The 25,566-nt window shown below is 39.5% G+C and overlaps 2 protein-coding genes across 17 annotated transcripts in view; one reads left to right on the top strand and one right to left on the bottom strand.

The window, feature by feature from the left end:
• Window positions 1-1,409: 1,409 nt before the first annotated feature.
• LOC109983496 (ras-related protein Rab-17-like) lies at window positions 1,410-4,301 on the bottom strand. 2 transcript variants are annotated; one of them, XM_065962299.1, is made up of 5 exons: window positions 3,779-4,301; window positions 2,539-2,690; window positions 2,319-2,444; window positions 1,967-2,060; window positions 1,410-1,639 (listed from the first exon to the last, which is right to left on the bottom strand). In XM_065962299.1, exons 1-5 carry the CDS (start codon window positions 3,957-3,959, stop codon window positions 1,500-1,502), a joined length of 693 nt encoding a protein of 230 aa, XP_065818371.1. In that variant the 5' UTR covers window positions 3,960-4,301; the 3' UTR covers window positions 1,410-1,499. The 2 variants fall into 2 exon arrangements, with proteins under 2 accessions (XP_065818371.1, XP_020488874.2); XM_020633218.3 differs by having other exon boundaries at window positions 1,410-1,646; window positions 3,779-4,288.
• Window positions 4,302-7,077: 2,776 nt separating this feature from the next.
• The window catches only part of lrrfip1a (leucine rich repeat (in FLII) interacting protein 1a), a 50,561-nt gene continuing 32,072 nt past the window's right edge, over window positions 7,078-25,566 (top strand). For 6 of the 15 annotated variants that reach the window (XM_065962272.1, XM_065962270.1, XM_065962271.1 and 3 more), the window contains exons 1-2: window positions 7,080-7,665; window positions 24,691-24,777. In XM_065962272.1, the coding sequence (XP_065818344.1) occupies window positions 7,576-7,665; window positions 24,691-24,777 (177 nt within the window). In that variant the 5' untranslated portion in view covers window positions 7,080-7,575. Of the gene's footprint in view, window positions 7,666-24,690; window positions 24,778-25,566 lie in introns of all 15 variants that reach the window. The other 9 variants (XM_020633179.3, XM_065962279.1, XM_065962278.1 and 6 more) reach the window with 5 other exon arrangements.

The following is a 25,566-nucleotide window of genomic DNA, read 5'->3' as shown; positions in this document are numbered from 1 at the left end:
CGCTGAGGGTTTGTTTTATATTCACAAGATTAACACACTCATAATATGAACCAAATCCTCCATATTTCAGTTTTAATATGTTTTATCCCCCCTCCGTGTGAGGTGACTCTTTGTTTGATGTGAAGACTCCAAACCAAATGAGGACCAGCAGCCCCCTCAAGTCTTTGTTGTCCTGATTGACACCAAGCTCCTGTAAGGCCTGTGACGATAATCATCAAGACCTCTGCAATGTTTTAAATCTCTAAAAAATAAAGAGTGCCCTCTTGGGTCCACCCTGCAGAGAAACTTATGTTTCGGATGAAGAACAAATGCGGGAACATTGTGTAAGCAGTAAAACACTGACTGCAGGGGAGAAACTTTACTCTATGTGGAGGCCAAATGTAAACAGAAACATACCAATGTCTGCAAAGTATCTGTAATACAAATGTTGTCAAAGCATGGGGACAATTTTACCATTGTTTACAGTAGATGATTTACAGCCCAGTGAGTGTTATCCAGAGCACAGTGCATTTTTGTTTTGCACTCTTGTAAATCCTCATAGAAGCAGAGTCATGCAACAGCAGTGCTTCCCACGACGTGGAACATAAACAATAGATTTAAATCAACAGAAAAGTTGTTGAACATTTCTTCTGAACTAAAAACAGTTGAATACTTTCTGTGCTCCCTGACATTAGATCTTCTTGAGTGTTAGAAGATATCTAATAGTCTAATGTCTGTGTGTACAGTTAGGAGCAAGAACCGCCTAGCTTAGCATAAAGAGGAACTTTTTCTTCCCCAACTGGAAAGTTACCGGGACATGGAGGTTCAAAAAGAATATTGGTTCATCTCTGGAAACCTTTGCAAGATCTTGCATAAAGAAACTAGTTTCTCCAAAGTTAGAAACCTCCTCATCTCAGAAGAGAGAAAGCAAATTAGCACATGAGCACATGTTTAAAGTACAGGAGGCAATGAACTCCCGCTCAGGTTGTTAGTGATTTTTTTTTTCTCCCATTTTTAAATCTCTGCTGTTGAAAAACGACGCCAATGAGAAAGTGCAAAAAGCTGCAGTTTGTTAAGTGTCCACATGAGGCTAGCTCCAAAAGACCCAAACACACCCCATATTAAAATGTTCGTTTTGAAAGCATAAATTTACAAGTTCTCAGCCTGGTAGAAAAACGATTTCGGTCTTATAAGTTAACGTCTTTATCGACAAACACTGAACAGGGGTGGAAGTTTTTTATAACTTACCAGTTTTGATTTTACGAAGGAGATAAGTCATTTATTATTAAGGATGTACCTGATTTGTCTGTAGCAGTTTGTCAGGAGGCTTAAGACCTCAGCTCCACCTCTTTGCCTGCTTTCACCTTAACTCAGCTGGTGGGACCTTGGATCATTGTGAACACAATCATTTAAAAACCGAACCAGTTCAATCTGTGGCATAGACAAAGACTGACTGAGTTTATTCTACACCTTTAAAGTACAGGAGACAAACACAGGAACAAGGACAGACAGCATTACAATCAGTGGTTATGTGAGTTATGGTCCAACTCTACAGCAGGATGAGAACATGGTCGATGTGTCTCTAGGATGCAGATCCATGAGTGGTGTCTCGGTCCACTCTGACAGACCTCCCTGCTGCTTTCCGATACACTCAGACACCCTGTGGGCTGAACCAGACCTCTGTTAACAAACGTGTCACGTACATTGATGTGTTACACAGTGAACTAAACTGTAACCTCTTACCTCGACTAAGACTATCTTGCAATAATGAATCCAAAATTGTGTTTGTTGTTCAGATTGATGGTGATTAAAAAAACCCATGTGCTCCACATCTCTGTATCTGCTGCTCTCTAGTGGTATCAAGTGGCCTTTCTTCAGACTTTGGACCTTTGTTTACAGACGTTAGTCTAACAGGAAGACAGGCTGGGAAGCCGAACTCCTTCAACAAAAATCCCCAAAATGACTTTCTAAAATGTCCTCCACTTACCAACATCTAGCAGCAGGTTGCTGACTTGATCACCTGACAGAGCTGATGCCTCTGTGAAGAATAAACCCCTGTCCTTGGCCAGACTTTCTCCTTCCTGTTTGATGAAATAAAGAACATTAAATTCATTTTGTTGTAGATTTAAAGATACTCTGCACACAGAACAGGAATATCAGTATTTTTTCCAACCTCTATCCTATTCAATATAATCTTTGGTGTGTGTTACAGGCTATCATAGCTGCGATGTAATCCCATCAGGGAAATCCTGATCAGAGTAAATCCACCAGAGCCACCTGAGTTACCTTTGAAACAGGGACAGACCTGGGTTAAGAAAGATGGTTTTCTGTTTCTGTACCTGCACTGAGACCTGTCGATCCAGTGCCAGATCTCCCTTGTTGCCTACCAGCCACATTATTGTAGATCCTTGGATGCAGTGTTTTTCCAGCTCTTTGAGCCAAACTTGAGCTCTGATATATGTATTCTGAAAGGGACACAAACAGACACTAGCTTAAGAGCACCATCAAAGACGAGACTGAAGAGGTCGCTTCCATGCTCAGGTGTCTGTTCCTTTTTACCCTTTTGCTGATGTCATAGACCAGGATTGCAGCGTGGGCTCCTCTGTAGTACAGCGGGGTGACACTGTGATATTTCTCCTGTCCTGCCGTGTCCCATATCTCAAAGCGAAGTGACACATCACTCAGGTGGACCGCACAGGTCATGTAGGCACCTAATGACAAACACAGCATAATGACGACTAAGGGGAATCGATTCATTTAAGACCGCTCAGTCTGGATCATACTTAAGTAAACACAGTAAAGAAAGCTGCAGTTTTGTATCAAATAAATAAATCATACAGCAATCAAGGTGCAGCACACGTTATGTTTGGACATTTTCTGAAAGTGAATATTCACTGGAGTAATGTGAGAAAATTCTGGTTTATTTGAGGGAGATTAAACTAAAAATAGAATATGATACTCCTTCGTTGATCCGCAGAGGAGACTTTCAGGTGTGTGACCTAATTGTAATTCCAAGGATTATTTTCATTAATATTTTTTGTTTAGCTGGACTTTTGAGTGTCGCAGCATGTTCAAAAAGTCATGAAAGCCGGCCCGTGCATCAGGCAACTTGAAAATTACTCATATCCTTCATCCCATGCCAATTTTTTTAAAAAGTCCCTTAATATCTCTGTGAAATCCAAAAGAAAATCTGCCATTTTGGATACATTAGCCAAATTAATTGGGTAATTTTGGCCATTTCAGGAACTCCTCCTTATTGTATCTTAATGATTGGAAACAAAGGGAACATATTGCTATTTCATAGGTAAAAAAAAGTGTATAAAGCAGCCCAATATAATCATCTTCTATGAGCCTAGTTTTGTTTAGTTTCTACAGTTTACACTTTCTCTATGAGCTCACTGCTCCTGGAAGCAACTTGTCATGTTTAATAGGTTATTGTTTATAGAGCAAAGACATAATTTGAAAATGGTTAATATTGAGATGTGCAAGGCACCTTATTTTTCTCTATGGAAAGCCATGCTAACTTTTTAGCATCCCATGTTTAGACTAACTGTATGTAACTTTAACAACTGCAAAGCGTTCTCAACATCTACCCTCCTGACATGACATGAGGTAGAGAATAAATTACAAATGTAGCTCCCGGTAACTTCCTGGTAGAAAACCATGACTTATGTTGATCACACTGATTTGATCAGTAGATCTTCTTATAAGGCAATAAGTAAAGGACATGTTAAATGATTCCTTTATTGTTTACTTAGCTTTCACAGTTTAAAAAACAAGAACAGTGTCACTAACTCACAGCCTATTGTAGGTGATGTATTCCTGAACTCGTCCTTCACAAATCTCTGTGCCAGACTGGACTTCCCAACACCAGAGGCTCCCAGAAGGACCATCTTAACCCTGAGAGTCTGCACCGGCCTGCTCAAAGTGTCACTGCAGAGCCGGGTTCCTCCTCGCGACCTTTGAAGACTTTCCCCCATAAAAAAGAGTAATTGACTCCAAAATATTGAAAGAATATGAACAAAAACTGTCCAAGAAGGTCCTCAAATCCCCAAAACTGTGGTCAGTCAGTCCTGTTAAAGACAAGTTAGTAGGTCCATGTCTTCTTTGTAAGAGTCTGTGCTAACTTTGACTCGTGTTCACAGAAAATAAAAGTAAAACCAAAGTCCAGTCTCAACTTGTAAAAGGCCAACAAACAATTTCACTTCCTTTTCTACATTCAGCGCTGAGCCATAAACGGTTACAGCGTTACAACATAAGAAAGCAAACACATAGTATCTCAGTGTTCGTGGCCACACAGCATACTACCAGTTTTAAACCAGTGTTCATGTTTATTTTGGATTACACTCATGTTAGTGAAATGTTAGTCATCTTTCCAAAGTCCAGTGTTGTTTCTCTTCTACTCCGCTATTCTAATTCAAACACTGCATGTCGGGTGAAAACAGATTCACTCTAGTTCACTAATGTGTGTATCATTAACATTTCAGGGATTATCCTGCAGGCCTTTTCTTTCCGGATGTCTAGTGGCATTGTCACTTTATCACCACAAGAGGGCAGCATTGTATAAATTACAGCTTCAAAGTCAGACGGCATAACAGTCTGTGAGCATGCAAGTGAGTTAACTCTACCTTTACATAAAGGCTTTTTATGTTTTTAATGGTCATTTAATCAAAATAGAAAAATATTACACCACCCAACTGGCCCTATACTAAAAGATGCATCACCTACATACATAAATAGAACAGGCAATTATTACTTTAGTAATTAAGTAATATAAAGTTTAACTTCATTATTTTTTATGACAATTTTCATGATATTACTGTCCAATTCTGTAGATAAGCTTTGTGTTGGCATGCTCTATCATGTGACCATATTTTAAATGTATAAAGTACGGTGACATGAGAAGGATTTATGTGAAAATATAAGAGAATGACACAAAATGCAAGTTCCACATAAAGTGGTGCATTTTAAAATATTTTAATCTTGATTTAAAGTCTTCTCTGCTTTTACTCTATGCTACATTATATTTGTTGCTTTTTTATTTAACCTTTACCAAATTAAAAGTAGTCTGTTAACAAACTGAAATTAAAGTTGTTTCCATGTTAGATGGTATGACCTGGAAATATACTCTATAGAAGTTTTGAATAAGATCCTGAACAACAACAAAAAACATTTAAGGTTTATTTGAATCGTATTTCCATGTTGCTTTAATATGAAGATATGAATATAAATTTAAACTTAGATGTACAGGGTTAAAAATTACAGATGATTGTTTTTCTTTCTAGGATTTGTCAATGATAGCTTACAGCAGTGACAAAGACTTATGAAAGTGTAACTATAAATCGCCTTTGATATCCTACCCTGACTGTCTATAATGAGCCTTTGCATCAACAATAAGGGATTCAAATGTTGCGCATTCAAACTGAGGTCATGTGTATCTCTTTAAGAAACTCGCGACTGTTTTTAGAGCTCGCTGGTCATCATTAAAAATAGCAGATGGGGTGTGAGAAAGTGCGATAGCCAATGCTGGAGCTGCGGTTTCTGACTGAAACTGAGCCCCTGAACATGTATGGCGTCTCTCTCCAGAGGTTGATGGCGCGTTCAAATGTCGCGGGAAAACTCCGCAGAAACATTTCTCACACGTAGGCCTACTTATTTAAAAGATGTCTCAATTACAGTGTAAGGATTATGAAAATATATATTTATTTAATTTGAGAAGAAAATGTATCTAAACAATGAACTTTAATAACTTGAATTGTATTTTATTTCACTGTCAAACTGACAAGTCAGTTAATGTTAAGAAAACAGGCTTAGACTCTGTCGCTTAAAAATAAAAAGTTTAAATGCTGTGATAAAAATGTACGTATGTAAACACTGTGAAGGGAAAGGTTGGCCTAGAAGCTTGTAACCACGGTGCCATCAAGGTTTTTAATTATGTAGAAATACAGTTTTCATGTCAGGAGCATGTCCAGAGGGGTGTCCAGGGGTGGCATTGGCCCTAAATCTAAATGGCCACCCTAGGTGCCACCCCAAAGTCCTTCACAATGACTGGCTTTTGTCCTGGTCAGACTCAGGTTAAAAACAAATATCTTGGCTGTGGTGCAACAGGCGGCTTTGTAGTTTCTTTGTATTTAAATGTTGTCCGTGTTTTTGTTAGTATTTGAAAACATAGAAAACACTCTACACATCAAGATAAGTGCACGGGAGAGGAATTAATCCATAAAAAAATTGCAAGCAACCTCTTGCACAAAAAAATATGCGAAATAGATCAGATACTTTTTTCTGATCTGCTTCAAATTTCACATGTATGATCAGGGTTGGCCTCTGAACACATTGACATAACAATAGTCAACTTCAACCATAGCGCCCCCTACAGCAAATGCTCAATTTCATCCAAATTTCATAGCTATCATGACAGTGCCAGCCTGAACTGCTCTACGTCAAAATTTGATGTGATCTTCATTACGTTGCTTATTTCAACATGCCAGTACTACGACTTTTACACAAATCGAACTGCACGGCCTGCTGCTTAGCCACTCTCCGCGGCTGCTGCACTCCCGCGGTCCCGACACACCCCGACATGCACCGGGATGCGAGGGCCCTTCATCACCGCTTGCAGTTTTAATTGGTAATGTTTCTGCTCTTAAATGTTGCTTATAAATGATATATCATAAACTTATGATATACATCTTTCTCTTAAGTATAGCTAAAGAATTAGCAGCTTAGATTGTATTGAAAACGAGTGCTTCCAGTGGAAAATGCACTTTCTTTGGACACAGGCCCTAATGCTAAAAAGACGTGTGTTTTTGCCCCCCCCCCCCTCCCCTGCATATGTCAGCTCCCCAGTCAAGCCACCCTAGTCGAAATAATCTGGACACGCCCCTGGGTTATGAGTTAGGCTGGAAAAGTAATGCAAAGTGTTGCGCCACATTGTTACACAAAAGTACATTTTGGAATTTCAAAAAGTCTATTCCGTTAATGTGACTATTTGTTAACCTTAATAGCAACCAGTTTGTCTTCCGTCACTAATATGTCCGACATCACGTGAAGGCATCTTGATTGAGTACAGTCTTTGAAGTTCCTCAGTGTGTGACAGGTTCGAGTCCGTCGCTCTGAATCCCTCAGGTTGTGGATTCAAACTGCTGAACACACATCACAAGAACAGATATTTACTTATTCATTCATCTTTATTCTTTACTTTCGGCGTTAGTTTGATTTTCCATTGACTGGGAGAGAATCACAGACGCGGTTTTAAAAAGGAGAATTCAAATCCACCGAAATCGGTTCTGACAGAATTTGCTATAAACGCACCAGAAGCGCACGTGGGGCGGCCAGCAGTAACCATTTGAAGCAAGACTTTCGTCGCGAGCGTGCGAGTGAACTGAAACACAGGAAGGAGTGTGAAAACGGATGTAAGACAATGACCCATGCTGTGAAAGCGAGCAGACACGGCTTCTTTTATTTCCTCGACTTTCATTTAACATTTTAGCGACACATGAGACCCGCGCGGTAGCTCGGTTTTGGATTACTTTTGTGCGCTTTTCGCCGCAGTCCGACTCTTGTTTACAGTGAGTGGATTAAGTGTGTGGAGGAAACATGGGGACCCAGGGCACAGGACGGAAAAGATCCACCAAGAAGGAGAGGTCGACGGCAGAGGACGATGCCCTGAACCTCATAGCGAGAGAGGTGAGTCAGTGGAGAATTTCTCAAAAGTTTATATTTCCACAGTTCATCAAATAACATCCTGTCAAAAATTAACAGAATGGCAAAACACCGGGGCAGGTCAATGACCCCAAAACCTACACACTGATATTCTTGCGCTAGGGAGACTCTTCTAGAGACCCGTTTAAATGCCCTCAATCCTAATTTAGCCACAATTTTAGGATAAAACATCCATCCTAATGCTGAAAAAGTCCATGAAAGCTCGTATAGTCTACGCCAACACAAACGCCTGCTGGTACCAGTGTTCCCAGTGTACCCAGCTGAACTCTCAAATTCGTCCAGACATTTGAATATGTGTCCTTTTTGGAGACGTTTTAAACCTGATTTTCAACCTGTCAGTCAAATATTTGTTGGCAATAACATTGTAGAGACTTGAAACATGCTTAATAACCACAAGATGTAATTGTTGTTATTGTTGTAGTCGTCAACATAGTCGAGTCAGGTAACATTCACAGCACATTTTCAATAGAAAAGGGAGTTCACCCAAACTGCTGCAGTTAGAGGATGTGGCTTAAAGACTGTCTCATTATAGCTACTGACTTAAATACTCATTTTATAACATTTAAAGACTTGTAACCAAACAAAAGTAACTCCAACATTATGAAAATCCACTACAGAAATGTGTGCAGAAATTCCCACTGAGGAGATTTATAATGAAATATATTTTTAATGAACTTAGTCTTTTTCTATTCTCTAGTTTTCTGGAAGTTTTCAATTTTCAAAACATAAAACACCTACCAGAATTTACATGAAGTTATCCGCAGGAGAATTTCTGTTTTTACAACTTCTTACCGTCTTTGCTTTAGTCCTTTGCTGATTGTTTTGCACCAAAACACCAAGTCAAATTCCCAGTACATGTATGTGTAAATGTACTTTGCAATAAACACCGAATCTGATTCTGAGAAGGGGGGGGGGCAAAGGGTGTGCTTTAAATGTAGTTAAAAGAAAATGTAAATGCTGGGACAAGACACTAGGAGCTGATTATAAAAGAAATAAAAGTCCAGTAACCTTTCGTCTTGAGGTTACTTCACTACCACCAACAGCAGATTTTGTGAAGCAGCAGATCAGGAGTTCTTTTTCATCTGTTTTCTTGTTATTCTTGATTCAGTCAGTCAGTCTGAGACACAAGTTAGACATCTAGATAAATAATTAAATCCACCTTACAAAGATGTTCCTGTTCAAAGCTGGTGGTCCATCCAGGGATAAAATCCCTCATCCAGTTGACTAAACACTGAACTGTGAAACCAATAAACAAATGGGATTTTTAACTGAAGCTTAAATTGGTCATATTTGTATTTTGTCATGATCTCTGAATGACTCGTCTTACACCATATCCTATAATGAAAGCACTAATGATACATAGACATCAGTTATCAGAGCATTAATGCGTGGTCACTTTTGCATCTGATTCTGGTAATGGTTGTAGAAAGCTGTATCTAAGCTTTAAACTGCATGGATGACAGTAATGAGACAGCTATACGTTGAGTGACTTTCAGCTGATTGAAATGGTTTTCTTTACTAAGCAATAAGCCTCTCATGTGCTAACATGCAGGAAGTGTCGGCCTAACCTCGATAATGAAACGCTGGAGCTGGCAGTTGTCTCTAACAGGTGCTGAAGTTGTGTTGTGACAAGTTTGCACTGTTTCAAGGTTTCTAATCTCTGAGTCCAGTGGAGGGTAAATACATGTTTTGTGCCAGGGATAATTCCATGTATGCCTGCAGGACATTTGACATGTGATATCCTGCACACTTCTGACTCCACCTGAGCCTTCAATGTGTTTAAACAGGGACAATTAAACATGATTTGAGTTGTATAGTTTAGCATAATCTACAAACGATGAAGAAAAGCCTCACATTTACTGCAATGTTGTGCCTCTCTCTTTGAGGATGTTAGCCTTAGATTTCTGAAATACTATTGCTCCAGCTCAGGTTTTACCAACCTTGACATGGTTCCAATTTATGCATTCGATTTTTAGTAAATAAAAACAGCAAATGTTGAACATGTTCATACGATAAGGGTGGTTCAAAAAAAAGCTTGAACTCCAGAAATATTTAACAATTCAGAGTCAGACCAACTTCTTTCTAAAAGTTTTAGGTCCTGGCATGGTCAAGTTTTTGGATCTTTGTCTATCAAACTTACAAAAATTAACAGGTTAAAGGTTTTAGTCTGGTTAGCTTTACATTCCTGTACCAAATGGCATTGGGAAAATACTGAATTTCAGGCTAAAATCTCTTAATTAAGGTGTTTTATTCACTGGTTCTAATATCGTTTGTTTGTTTTTGGAGAGGAAGAGTGAAAGATAACACGGATAATTCAGCTCATGGTAGAAACCTTGTTAACAGTGTCCACCAAAGGAATCCTAACATACAGAGGAAGTAACAAACAGTATTGAATAGTATACAACCATGAACACCATCCTCACAGCCGACACACTCGGTTGAAATTGGCTTTGTCAAGCTAGTTGGGAGGAAGTTATGTCTGTGATAACCACACCCGGATGTTTCATCAGATTTGCATGTCACTCTTCACTGACATGCACATTTAACTGTCATTATTTTGTGAAAGCTGTGAAAGGCCCTGCTATACTGATAGCAAGCCTGCAGACATTCTTCTTCTAACTACTGACTATTTACCTCGCTTAAGTGTATCTGAGGTTGCGCATTCTTGTTGCTGGCAATCATTTCTTGTCATTGTTTGTTTGCAGGAATGTTTTCTGGTCAAGGTATTCGGAGAGTTTGATAGAATGTGTGCACAGTTTGTCTGTGGTAGTTCTCTTTTTTGAACCCTCATTTGCTTTTTTTGGTGCTGACAACAGTAAAACAATAACGGTAGCCAGTTTTTTAATCCCATCTGTGCAGCATGGAGAGAAAGTCTGTGCCTTTAAGTATCAAGGGGGTCACGTCCCACACTGGCAGTCCTCATGACAGGATGGTATGTCCGCCCTGATGAGTTGGCCTGTTCTGCCGTGGCGTTTTAAAAATAGACGCCTCTGAAAGATCAGCTGTTGCTGCACCCCAGGTTTAGATTTGGTCTGTGTGGGTGGGGGATGGGGTGGAAGAGGAGGGCTGTGGCTCAGCAACTGGCCATCCTACCAGCAATGGAAACATTGGAGCAGCAAGTCGCTGCATGGGATTGTTAGACAGCGTTGCAGAGAGCCGGAGAAAACAGTTTGAGATGCTGGTGGCTTAAGCTGCTGTTTTAGATAATTTGTTGAATCTTTCTCTACCTCCCCCAAGAGTTAAGAGAAACTTCATGATGTAAACCTGACTGAGTTTTGACCAAAGGGGAGCAGACCACACAGCAGGAAAGAATGTCGGCGCAGAATACCAGAGCATTAGTATTGCTGTACTTCAGGGAGTTGGTTCCCTACACATGTCAAACAATTTCTACCCGTTGTAAACATTAATTTGTGGCATGAAGTTGGCAAACTGTGGCTGACCAGAACTACTCCCAAACTGTTTGAAACTGTTGTGCAATGTTGACAATTACTCATAACAAACACAGAGTAAAGCTGCAATGCTCAGTTGATAATTGTTTTGAGAAACTAATTTGAGAATCGATCAATCCTTTAAGTTATTTTCATAGCACAAATATCTAAAAAGTTCTCAATAAAGCCTCCTAAATGCGAGAATTTGCTGCTTGTCTTCTCCATTTATGAGAATACAAGAAGAGCCTTTGTTTTGGACTATTGAGGGGACAAAAGAATAAATATAAAAATGTCAGTTTGGGCCTTTGGAAGAAGTGTTGCCTCCAGGTAATTTTAAGATGTCTTTGACTTTTGGACGTGTCTGGATTGGAGGTATTTTTGCAAAGCTTGTTTAAGTGAGACATTTCAACACAACTGTTCCTGAGGCTGGACTCGTTTGGTTTTAGCCTGAGGCTAAAATTTGCTTTGTGTCTGGTCTGAAGACATTTGGATGAAGCTCAAGCTGTCGTGCTTCCACCACAACGTGATGAACTTTGAATCCGTACACTGGGACACCAATATTACACCATTGCAGAATCAATAGGGAGATTTAATGACCCCTGAGTTGGTTACAGCGCTGTTACGGAATTACACTCAATGATAGACTTCCTACATGGGACAATTTGAACCATTTAAGCAGAAGTTCAGTTCAGTTGTTAGTGATCAAAATGATTAGTCTGGAGCCACCATCAGGTCAACATTTCAAAGAGTTCCTTACTTAAGATACGTTTACACAAGCGACCCTGGCTACTCCATTTGATATCTAGATTTTTTTGTCCTTTGGTTTGATAAAAAATACCTGTTATGTTTGTAGAACCAGTCAGCTGTTTATGAATCCTGATGAGCAGGCCACTAGCAGATTTGTTTTTTGTTTTGGTGATAAACCAACCCATTTATGAAAAGAGGACAATTGGCCAAAAAAGGATTAATCAAATCCCCACAAGCTGCTCAGGCTTTCTGCTCAGGATTTCAGCTTGTTTATAAGGTCCATAACAGCTACAGTTGTGTATTAGTATGTTTTTTTTCAACGCATAAATGTCTCTATTGGTAAGATATTTTTTTCCCAACAGTGAGGGTGCTGCATACAGATGAAACTTTCACATGTAAAGAAAGAGAGAAACCTGCAAACGAGTGTTGTGGCTTTATTAAGATAATATTAATTCTGTTGACCTGAAATTGTAGAACAAAAACATATATTTTTTAAGCCGTTTTTAGCTTTGCTGCTGCTGTAAGCCACAGTTATGTAGCTGAGAGAAGTAATGAGAGAGCATTCAACCTAAACAAACATTTGGGCTCTGGTTGCAAGCCCTCGGGCTAGCCACTTGATTGCAGTTTAACCAATGCTAACATTGCTTTTGATCGCCTTTAACATCACATACTGCATGTAGAAGATGCATATTCACACAGTCATAACATGGAAAATAATACATCCCTCTGGAACTCTTTTTGATAACTTTTGCTCGGCCTTTAACCATCACCTTTTAGAGTTCTCTGTGTTTACCTTGAAGTGTACCACAGTGCACCAGCACTCTCCTCAATGTGAGGTCAGAAACCCTTTATCAGTGATGATAACAGTCCTGGAATCTGGCCCAAACTAAACTCTCACTTTCCTAAAAAGGGATCTTGTTAAAATTCTTTCCAAGTATGAAACACACCCGAAGATCACAGCCGGCTGAATGTGTCAGAGTATTTATTCTGGTTGATCCTGTTTATGGGCGCATCCTAAGCTTGTGTATGTTGTTAGATTAATCTTGCAACACTCTTGGTGACTGATAGGAAAAGAATAATTGTTTGAAAGACATAACAAGTGTTTATCTTACTGACAAATAGACGAGCAGTCAAGGTTGTTTTGCTTTACAGATACAAACTCACACACTCCTTCACATGCTGCCTTTCTATGTTTGTTTAGGGCTAGTTATACTGTTACATATTTCATAAAGAAATTATATTTATCTGGGCCAGATAGCCTAGCGATTATGTGGCGCGCCCCATGTGCACTGTACAGAGGCTATAGTCTTTGACGCAGCGGCCGAGGGTTCAAATCCAGCCTGGGCTCTTTGATGTCATCTCCCACTCTCTCCTCCCCTCCTATAATGGGGGAAAAAGCCTAAAAACTCATAGAACTTTGTTTAAAAACTGTAGGTCTTAGTTAAAGGACTCTAAATTATGAGGGCTTCCCAATGCATGGCTGCTATTTTATAGCAGCATAAAGTGCAAAAGAACACGGTGATAGTGAATCTAAATCACTAAATCAGAAGGGGAAGTGATGTGATTAATGAAAGAAAACTCCCAGATAATCACAACAGTGCTTGGGCAGGTCTTCATCAGCTGATCAAAATGACAGGGTGGGGGGGGGAACTGATCAACAAGTGGAAGCCCAGTTCTTCAAATCCACTTGTTGCGAAAGGTACAGAGCTGCAAAGCATTAACATTAACACATGGTGTGGGTTCTCTTGTTCATAAAGTACAACGATGAAATCATTTGTAAATGTAAATCAATCCCAAGTGTTTTCAGAGTAGACTCCGCTGGTTTTTAAGTCATAAATTGTCACATCATAAAAGTGGCACAGTTACATCTTCACTTTGCTTTTCAGGGATAAATCATGACATGCCTCTTGAAAGGAGTCAGGGATACAGAGAGGTTTGAAGAGCCACTTTAATTGAACCTCTCCTGCACATATAACATGAAAACCAAAGTATTATCGAGCAGTAATGCGCTGAGTATGGTTCTTCTTCATCAGTCTGCAAATGGTTTATGAAAGATTGAGCTAGTGAGCAGCAGTGTGTAATAACGCTGTGACCTAAACCAAACTGGTTTTACGTCTAAAGAAAACAAATTCACAAGTTACTCAGATATTTTGATACTTAAACTTAATGGTTCAAAAAGACCAACAGACCAGCCAATGTCACCACAAGCCGTGTAGCTCCACCTGTTAGCTTGGCATCAATAACCTAACATGGGTTAGAGCCACGGTTTTGCTCCGTCGGACGGCTCGCGCCCATTCACACTGGATCCGTTTCTGGGACGTCAGCGCAGCAGAGCGCACCCATGACACATCACAGGAGAACTACAAGATCCCGCTGGAATAAAGAGAAAAACACGCAAACAACATGTTGCTTTGTCTTTCTGAAGATGAATTGTTGTTAATTCGGTGCCTGTTCTGACGTAATGTTGATAAAGTGATGAAAAATACCATCAGCAAGTTCGTATATTGTGTTTTATTTTGAAATTGACCGGATGCTCTGTGCATTTCCTTCTCTGACTTCCTGTCCGGGCTGTCATATTCTGTCCAGCTTGACGCGTACCTGCAGCGTACTCCGGCGAAAATAGACTCGCTGCGTATTTGAAACAGAGCGTAGTGTCGTTGGCGGCACGCTCCGGAGACGGACCGCAGCGCGCCCTGTGTGAACACAATGATTGACTAGAGTGGCAGCTAAGTACAACGTAGTGCGCGGTGCTGACGGACCGTGGCGCGCACAGAGTATGTGTGAATTGGGGGTAACAGTCAGGTTGCAGTAATACTCCTCTGCATTGTAAAAGGACTGTCAAACCGTCTGCCCGTAAACCTGTTGGTCAGTGTTGACATTATGAGATAGAATTGGCCTTCCACAGAAACAGCGTTATCAGATTTAGTCAGAATTTGCCCACTACGAGAATTAAAAGAGGGGGACATGACATTTATTATATAACAGATATGTGTGTAATACTGTCATGGTTGAGGATGCTGCATGTACTTAAATACTGATCATTTCATTTGTTGCTTGGATAAATCAGCCAACTGAGAGGATTTCTGTTTTTTTAAGCCCTACTAATCCGCAGTAAATCCATAGTTTTCCATATGTGTTGCTCTGTTACACAGCATTAACTTTTGGAGTGTCTGTTGAAAATCAGTTTTGTGCATGCGACTTTAATGGGTCTGAACTGGGGATTAAGTGGTCATGCTGGTGCTGAGTGGCTGACAGAAGCTCGGTGAAGCGTGGAGGAAAATTAGGTATTTAGGGTGGATTAGTCCGGAGGTTTATGATGGAGAACCACTTGTGTCAGGGGAAGTAGTTTTAATAATTAATAATTTAATCATAGCTAATGGCATTATAGAAACAGACTAAAGTAGTTAACAAATTAATAAATTGCTTAACAAACTCACAAAAATGTGGTGAAATTCAAATGGGTAAAATATGGAAACTACAATATTCCCACATTGAGTTAGGGTTTGGTAGACTAGCAGATTTGTCCTTTGACACTTGCATTTCCAATCCCACAATAATCTTTTTCTTTTCCTATCAACTCTTCTGATCGGTCGAATGGTGAAAATGAATGCTGTCTTTGTCCATGGCGGAGTGTGAGTGCATGGTACATGACGATAAAATGAATTTTTAATTCTTTTGTTGTTTGTTTGTCATGCACATTTGTGAAAGTATGATTAGTTGTGTGTGGCCCTGTATGCCCTTTAAGTATTTCCTCTATATGATGTGGTCCTTTACAGTTGATGGCGTGGAGGGGGAAAACCACCACACCATCCTCTTTTCAGTTTTACACCCATCTAGAGAACAAGTCGGAAAGCCACAGTCCCTCATGCAGTTACTAAGTTAATCTTTAATGCTGAGGACAAGCAGCACCCATTTACACAATGACTGTTTCACTGAATAAATAGTGCAGTGATTTAAAATCTAAGCACTTCAATCATGAAGATTTTCTCTGTTTCACCTAACTGTGTCCGGAGCAGACAGACGTTTTCCAGTGAACACCAATAACGCCATGAAGCACTTTTTAGTCCAAACAATTAGCTTGTGTATTTCCTGATGCGTGTTTAGACACCAAACTCTGGCTTTGCTTCACCTTATCTCGCCTGACTCATGTCTCCTTAAAAGGAAGTGGCTGTGTGTGTGTTGACTTCCTTTTGATGACATCATCACTTGCAAAGCCCATGCAGATTGTTATCACGAACTCCTTCCTGTTTGTGTTCTCCATGATTGAGTTCCTTTCAAAGCTGAGGGAGCGGTGGGGGTGGGTGGGGCTCCATGGGAAGAGAGTGTGGGCGGGGTCTGAATTTAACTTTTTGACTCACCGGCCAAGGTGTCAGGCCGGGTAGGTGAAAAAAATCATAATCCAGAATAATCAATTGCCTTTTTGCTTCATGTTTGTTTCAGCACATTTAATTGCGTTAATAAGGTATTATCTTTCAGTGGATCCAATCACAGATTAAAGAAATGTTTCTGATAATTTTATCAGGTCAGAAAATTAATAAATGATAATAAAAGTATTTGCTTGCCTTTATCTAATTTGTTTAATGAGTGACCAGTCCAGACCCCTATATCCGTCCCTGCAGACTAAGTTTATCAATATTACAAACACAACACAAAAATTCATATGTGAATAATGAAATAGCTTTAATCCACAAATAAAAGTTTTTCTCTTAATTTAATTTATTTTAGACAAAGTTGGTCGTAACCAGTCTCTTCATTTAGAGGATATGGTGTATTACTGGCTGCTCCTGAGGTGAAACGGTGAGAGTGCATTCAGCAGATATCTTCATTGTTTGGGTATAATGTAGCTCTGTTGCTCTTGCAGCATACGACTGAATATTGTAAATCAATCAGTGATGGGAATCAGAGGTGATGGAGACTGAAAAATAAGTGGGTATACTATGCTCCGTATACCTGCGTATACCCTGCACTACACCACTGTTCATAGCCCACTACTACTCCATCTATCCACTGTGTTTGAAGTCTCACTGTCATTTTCAGCTGCATCATGTGATGTATTTTATTCAGTGTTTTTAGCAGTATTAAATTATCAGGTGTTTTTTTTTGGAGGAGACCCCTACAGATAAATTGGCAAAAACCTCTTGAACAATGACAAGTAATTTTTAGACTTGTTCTATTACAGTCTGCCATGCTGCCATGCAACTATGACACAACAAAGAATAATTCAAATCATCATTGACCTTTTAAAGTGTCTGCCTTGGTAGGGTTTGACCATCACTCAAAGGTCCGAGGTCGGAGTTGCTTCCAGAGCCCCTGTAGTCCAGAACATGTGAGCTACATGGAGCTACACTAAAAGTGAACAGAGAGGATCAATGTAGAGAAAGACCAGTGTGCTAAAATGTTGTGATAGCTGAAGTAATCGCTGTAAAGGGTTACAGGCATATCACTGACTCTATTTACCAAACCCATACGATGTCTCACAGGCTTTTGAACCTTACGCCCTACTCCCAACAAGCTCCATGTAAACAGTGTTTATGTGCTGCATAGATGTAGCATGCAGAAATGAATTATCCTATGTGACACCTCCTATGTCACAGAAATTCCTCTCTGCAACTGTTCTGTTATTCAGCTCACTGACTGGGCTAGGTTGGGTAACTTCCTGTGAACTATTGCTTAGTCCCCTCATGCTTTAGTAGCAATATAAACTACTGCTGCCTGAGGCCCCATGTCCATGTTCAGGCTACAAGAAGCTTCCTATTACTTCCAGAAGGAAAAACAAGGACGACCCTGCAGTGTCTGAACAATTGAAAACATGTGGGCACCATTGACAAAAATATAAAAAATGATGGTCATGAACTGCAGGTCACAGTCTTGATGGAGTGACCCACAGTTTGTTGGGAAGAACAGTCCAGTAGTGTGTTTGTTGATTGAATGGTTGGGGATTTTCTACTTCCAATAATTCACTCGGTTGCACGGGAATCATATTAATGTTCTGGGTAAGAAACTTTTTATCTCTGTAATTCCATGTTTGGCTCTGGTAAAATGTTTGGTATTTGGTAAAATACTTTCCCTGACATTGAGATGAAGTAAGGTTGGTTGTTCAAACTGCGCTGCCTGCCTTATTTTATTTTAAGAAATGTCTGAAACATGTTTTTTTTTTTTTTTTCCTGGCCTGATGTGGCCTGCACTGTTGGTTGCTTACCAGTTGGTTTGCAGAGCTGAGAACTGTCCAGCTGTTCTAAGTTTGTGGTGAGGCCAGAGGTTTGATTGCATGCTTGTGTGAGGTAAACAGGAGCTTTAACTTCAGTATCTCAAAGTTGTTTCAATGAACTTACAAAGAAAGGATTTCTGTGCTTCTAATAAATCTGCATGGATCCTTGTTAGTCTGCAAACTTGTCAAAATGGCTGCCTTCTAGCTACACAGCATTTCATATAATCTAAGTAAAGAGGAATGCTGAGCAAACTGTAGTTTGGTGTCAAACTTTAATTCAGGTTAGTAACATTGACTTTTTATAATGCCTTAAGTTTTTGAAACACAGACTCAATTTGTCCACTTCTGCATCCTTCTTCTTCTCCGTCTGTTCAGTTGACTCATGTCTGTGGCTTTAGCAGAAGCTGAGTGTTTTAGCAGCCACTCCCTATAAGGCAGCACCTCAGAGGTTTATAAGGTTTTCAAAGAGGAACTACGCTCTTTTTTTTTTCCATTTCAGTCATCACAACCTTCAACTGTGCAATAACCAAACTGTGTGTGTGTGAATTCACATAAAGGTCCCGCCTCATTTTGAATACATCCGAGGCCTTAAGTTGGTCAGAAATTAGTTATTTCTGTATGTGCTCTTTGTCCAGCTTGTCAGCACTCGTGGTCATTAAAATACCCGTCCTGCTTTCAGTGGCTGAAGACTGGCATTCAGGGCGTGGGAACTCTGCCGACTGAGACTCAGTCAGACCAGGCTGGCATTTAGTTGTGGTGGCACTTGAAGGCTTGGTGCCCTCATAGATTATCAGTAGACACAAGGGATCAGGTTGACAGAAGCCAGGCCAATATGTCTGTCCTTCCAAGTCACCTCAGTATGTGGAACAGACGTGCTATGTGGGACTGAAATGTGCAGATTAAAAACACTGATTAAAGGACCTTTCTAATAATGATGTTGACCAAGAGTTCAGTGGAAACAAAGAAAGTGATCAAGGCAGAGGTGGACCAGCACTTTCTATTTACTTCAAGGAGAAATTACTGTTTTGTTTTTTTAATGGAAAATAACAGAAAAAATCTATCTATCTCGACATGGATCTAATGTTGTCAGACCCTGAGATTAACACTAAAAACCCACTGCCACTCATGATTACAAACCTTTATGATAACACACTTTGATTGGGTATGTCTGCTTTCAAGGACTGTGTTGCAGCCATCACAGCCTCTTCTGTGGCTGTTGGCTGAACACATCAGCTTGAGCAATTCTAGAGGTACCGGTACTTTAGCTCTGTTAGTTATTTAAACTCTTGAATATCTGAAAATAGGACATGTGTCAACATGATGAAATTCCCCTTTAATGGGGCATTACAAATAGTTTATGTTTGGAGAAGCCAATATGTGACATTATTTTGAGCAGAGCTCTACAGGTCGATTTTAAACGTCCTGTCAGGACTAACAGGAAGGTTAACACACAGTGTGTTACACAACCATCTTTACACAATATTTTTGAAATGTCATTCTCTCTAACTTAATGTTAGTTCCTTGTCTTGTCAGAGTATCCACATTTTGTAACGAACTAGCTCATTAGCTCTCAGGAGGAAAGTCACCTTATTGAGATAGTGCTGAATTAGGGCAGTGTTGATGGACTTCCAGACCATGTAGGTCATTATAAATAGCTGAAAAGGAGGAGGGAAAAAGATGTGCAATTCTAATTTTTGGCCTATTTAGACAGATCTTTCTGACTGGAGGATGCTGGAATATACACACATACTGTAGGTACAACATGTGGGGACAGTGACCCATAGTTTTGTTTAATATTTAATTAAAGGAAAATGTTTGTGTTTTAGAGAGCACAAAGAAATAGTTTTTGAAACAACATAACATTGAGACAGTCTTTGTCTCGGAGTTACTTTAATAAACCATGGTTCAAGGAAGTCCTCAACCTCAACTCTGAAACACTTTTCTTAATTTTGACTTCTATATGCCAAGGGTTTTACAAAATGTTACAGAATAAATAAACATTATAAGATAAACACAAATAATTGTACAAATTATTTATTAAATCATAAAACAGGGTTTTCACCTTGTTGAATATACTGCTTTTTTTGGGGGGGGGGGGGGGGGGGGGGGCTGTATATTCAACAAGGTGAAAACTGTAGTATGTAAAAAGCCAATGATTTATTTGGGGGGGGTGGCAGTTTGCACTATTCCTTGTGTTTTATTAATAAATCAGAAGTTTGGATGTTTCCATAAATCAGAAATTTGTTTTGTAAAATGTTCTGGTATATCCCAGAGTGAGTGTGTTTTTTACACATACACATCACTCCCTTCCAACCAATAAACGGCACCAACGATGGAATCATTCACACTTCTTCTGAGTTTCATTTAGTGCTGAAACAACTGGTGTGAAAGCTGACAGTTTGGCAGGAATACATCACTGTCTATGGAAACACTTCTCTGTGTGGGTGGACTGTCTGAATGCTCACTTTTCACACCTTTCTATATTAGGAATCATTTTCCACAAATCCTACTGGACCTCCTTCTTGGTTTCTGAAGTTTATGTTCTCTGTCACACAAAAATATGTGTTTGGATTTATTTCTAGGTAAGGATTGATAACTCTACCTCTGCACCACAACATGATTTGCTGTTTCTCAGACGATGCATCATAACATGGGTTCAGATAGGTAGTCTGTACCAATTAATATAAATTAAGATGTGATATCAATCACTCTGTCCTAAGATTTGACTGCAGAAAAGAACATTGCACAAAATACTTTCTATAGAAGTACAGCCTTTAATTCGGCACACATTAGCTTTTAAATAAAGCTCTTTGAGTTTGGAAAATGTGTTGCGCCTCGACTGTTAGGATCGTGTCAATTTTCCCCAGAAAACTCTTCAGTAGGATTAATTGATGTCCTGGAGTTTTTGTGTTGATGGATATGCAGCATTTTAACACCCTCTCATCAGATGCCTTACTCAAAGCTACTTGTAAAATAATTAGCTAATTATTTCCTCCTGAACATTTAAGTTTTTCCTGTGATCTTGCCTTGTATACACAATGTAAACCAATGACATCCGAGTTATAACAACTCTTAATCCTTAGCTTGAGTAAGTGAGAGTCAGTGCGACATCACCCTCAGAACGAAGTGTTCATGTTAGAGGAGGTTTTTTTCAGAGCTGTGTTTTTGCTGCTGGAGGCTAACAGACTGATGACATGGTACTGCTCTCACACTGCAGCTCTGTCACCCCAAGGGTCATTGATGATAAAATGTGTATTAAGAGCGAGACCCAGTATGTTTAGATGTGTCAGCACTGCTACAGCATTAGCTTAGAGGACCTTCTGTGTGTGTGTGTGCGTGAAGGCCATGGGCATAAATGTTAAGAACCTGAAACACAATAAGCAATCGTTGACTGAGAGGAAATACCATCCAGACAGTCGGTGAGGGAGCCAGAGGCAAGACCGCAATCACTGAGGACTATTTCTGGTACATCTCTTTCAATGCTCTGATGAATGCTTTGAAGAGCTTTTGGTTTTGGTTTTTGTTGGGAATGTCCTGGTTAGACATTTACTCACATCCATGAACAGGAGGTGCTGAGCACGCACAGAGATTACTGCAGGGTAAAACAATCATATCCACTGATGCAGCAACAAGCCGGCTGTTCTCAGGCCGCTCACTTTGAAAGCAGACTTAGGTTGGTAGTCATTATGTAAATTCAACCTTAAGACTTTAATATCCTAAACTTAAAAGTTGCATCTATACTTAAAAGAGATCTACACATTAAATTGAAAGAGGAAAGAAATGCTGCACTGACCTCTAAAGGTTGTTCACTGCCATGATCACAGTTAGGTGCAGTCAGGTTTTTACGCAAATAGGCAGAACCCCAGATGAACACAGGGATGTGTGAAATTAGTGGAGAAATGTCAGTACCTTCCCTAGTCGCCACCAGAATTACTATACAGCTATTATAAATATATTTATTAATGTAGGCCCTGAAAGATGGTTGAAAGTTGTGTCTAAACTGTAACACAGCAACCAGTCACTGGGCCTGCTCTCCCTGCTCTTCTGTTCAGATGTAAACAAGCACAGTGAGTGGACAGATGCCATCTTTGTTGGAGCAGGACAGAAACATGATGCGTATAACCACTGGACCAGAACAATGTGTAACCACATTCAGCTCAGGCATGCGGAGGTTACCCTGCAAGGAGGACTGGAGGCTGGTGGTTCTCGCACTGCTGGTGTTAGCCACACTTAGTAAATCAATTTGACATCCCTTACACGCTGAGTGATGAATGTCACAAAGTTAATTAATATTCAACTTAACTTAATAGGATACACTCTATTGTTTTGCACAGTGTTTATCTGTGTTCATAAAAAAAACTGTTACTACATTTTGGGTATGTTTTTGGAGTGTTTTCTTACCTTTAGACTAATCCAGTGGTTCTCAACTGGTGGGTCGGGACCAAAAAGTGGGTCATGGAGTCATTTTCAGTGGGTCCCAAAGGGTACTTGAGGAAAAAAGAAGTGTCAAATAGTCTCAAAATCACTTTTAAAACATGTTTGTTTTGCTTCATCTCTTTGTTCTGTCATGTGTTTTGTTCCATCTGAGGTCCAAACAGCACACTTTTTCATTAAAAAAATCTCATTAGTTGAAATATCTGAATATTGAATATCTGAAACCTGGGTCGCAATTTCTTATTGAGGAGTTGGAGGTGGGTCCTGAGGCCAGACCACTTGAGAACCACTGGTCTAGTCTGCTCAAATGAATTTAAAGAGACATTTGTCACCAGGTTCATCCCTAAGTATGGTACCTACTTAATCATTACTCAGCATCTGGTTACTTTTGAAGTGTAAGAACAAAAACAGTTATATGATATTCCTTAGTAGAAGACATGCAGCCAAACTACTTAGGTTGGTTTGGATCTCCATTAGCTTCAGCATAAACTTGAAGTTATTCTTCCTGGGGTCTGTGTTGCTGTAGTGTATATTGTGATTATACGGTTTCCAAAACAAAACAAAAACTGTATATTTGCTTAACACCCTCACAAAAAAACAACAACAAAAAACTCACATATTAAATGCAAATGTCATAAATAATTCTGAATACTGATGTCAGGTGGTTGATCCTATTTCATGAGTCTTGTTTGTGTAGACACAGAACATTTCTTGAATTATCTAACCGGAGATGTTTTACTATTGAAATGTAAGATTAGTAAACATCATTTACAGAGTCATGACTTATAGTAACTGATTATTGTTTGTATCTTTGCCTTTAAATCCTGCTCTTTGTGTCTTCTGTTACTTGGTCATGGTGACAGACAGGGGGGGAAATGCATCGGTGTGATGGTAGGAGGGCTTAGAGCGACCCCGCCTAGAGGCAAACAGACTGCTGCAACCACACTGTGTCACCACAAAGTTAGAGGAAGGAAATGCTTACACACTGTGTAACGCACACTCATACAGTACGCTGTCTGAGATAGGTCCTTTTAAGGAAAAGGTCCTACTCCTGCCCGAGTGCTGAGTGGAGCAAAGGCAATGCCTTCAAATACACAAATACATATACATTACACACATTTACACACTGTTGTGACTGCACGTCGGCACGGGCTCTGAATATTCTCACAACTTCTGAGCACATAAATATAGTCAACTACAGCCATTCAGGGTTTAAAGGACACTTGATATTCTGTGTTTATAGTCACTGCTAATCCAGTCGCCACTCAGCAGTGTAAACAACATGATCTGTGAAGATTATTAGCAACAATTATCTTTATTTTTTATATACCGGGAGCAAGATTTAAAAAGCATGACTTTGGTACCATTTTAACCCTCAGAACTCTGTAATAGAAACAGTCGACCAGTGTCTACTACATTGATTATCTGCTTCATGTGATGCTATATTTTCAATATTTTCACATGCTATCTTCCTAGAATCCAAAAACTTACAGGGTTAAAAAAAACAACTGGTATACAAGTTAATAAACTATAAATACTGGTAACAGTATTTAAATGGTATCAGAAATAGAAAGATTCATAAATTATCCAACTGTTATTACAAATAAACACACAAAACATGTTGATCCAATGATTTAAGAAAAAAGGAAACTCCAACAAAATACTTCTGAAAACGCGAGAGGTTATTTGAACCCTTTTCATTTCATCTTTTTTGAGATATGTTTATTTTTGTAAGCAGAGTGAGGAGGGCTTTTGTTGTTTTATCTGCAGAGGAAACACAGGTTTGTTTTGTTTTTCATGTAGTTTCTTTAAATGCTTCATACCCACAAGAGCTGCACAACCCAAAGGTTATAAAGGTTCTCCTTTAGCTATCAGGTTTTGTATTCATTCGTTTCAAATAGAAGTTTGACAACAATCTACTAGACACTCTGTTGGGGATCCATTACATTGCATTACATCTTTAACTCTAATTACGGGGTCCATTATTCTTTGAGATTTTTTCACATCTCATAGAAAACCTTTTGAGGAACTGGACGTCTGTTCACACGACTGTTCCGCATTTCTCAATGTTTTAAGTTGTGTGCCTGGCTAAATTGGCACCTATCTAACTTCCATTCTTTCCCTCTGTTTCCTCTTTCTCTTTTCCTGTATCTCTTTTTACCATCCTCTCAGGCTGAAGCCAGGCTGGCAGCGAAGAGGGCCGCCCGGGCCGAGGCCAGAGAGATCCGCATGAAGGAGCTGGAGAGACAACAGAAAGAGGTACAGTATGCTGAGAAATACACAGAAAAAAACGCTACCACAAAAAACTCTGGTGTAGCTTGTAAATGGCACGTCTACTCATCTGTATTTATGCTGTGACTAAACCTGGGGGAGGTCAACAAATGAATATAACACTATTACTCAAATGTGTCACTATAGGGACTGATGTATGCCACATGGCCTGGTGACATGTAACCATAATGTTAGAGGTCTTGTTGGTAGTTTGTGGCTAAAACATTTCTTTAACACTCATAAGTTGTAACTTTAATAACTTGTAAATAGACTCGTAAACAGGAAGCTGAAGCTCTTGCACATTGGTGACTTTATTACACTTTTAATTGTTTACCTATATCTTAAAAATACAAACAAACTGGTACAGCAGTTGGTCTACAACCAAGTGAACCTAATACCCAGTAAGGCAAGGATGTCCCACAGCGGATGTGATTAAATCAGTAGCCTACATGTAAACACTTGATCATATATCATGTAAACAGGACTGGGAAAGAAACAGATGTGACCATGTAAACAAGGTTATTGTCTTGATTTAATTATTATTTTCCTTTTAATAAACCAACTATACAGCTTATTGAGAAAAAAAGCCTCGGATAGCAGTAGGTGAATAATTGTTTCATTTTGATTGAGGAAGTGTTTAATGTGTCAAATTGAGGCTCAGTTTCCAGTAACATGGACTGCGTCTGAAATCACTCACTCATTCACTACTCCCTATTCACTATATAGTGAGTTTAATGCAGTGGACTATATAGTGCACTCACTCAGCAAAATTAAAAG

Source organism: Labrus bergylta, chromosome 13 (assembly GCF_963930695.1).
Source record: "Labrus bergylta chromosome 13, fLabBer1.1, whole genome shotgun sequence".
NCBI lineage: Eukaryota > Metazoa > Chordata > Actinopteri > Labriformes > Labridae > Labrus > Labrus bergylta.
Note: the sequence above shows the minus strand (reverse complement) of the source record. Positions and strands in the feature narration are given on the sequence as shown.

Coding starts and splice junctions, on each gene's coding strand:
- LOC109983496 (XM_065962299.1), bottom strand. CDS start 3,959: ATGGGGGAAAGTCTTCAAAGGTCGCGAGGAGGAACCCGGCTCTGCAGT. Junction 2,691..3,778: donor TACATCACCTACAATAGGCT/GTGAGTTAGTGA, acceptor GTTTGTCATTAG/GTGCCTACATGACCTGTGCG. Junction 1,640..1,966: donor CAACCTGCTGCTAGATGTTG/GTAAGTGGAGGA, acceptor TTCAGCCCACAG/GGTGTCTGAGTGTATCGGAA.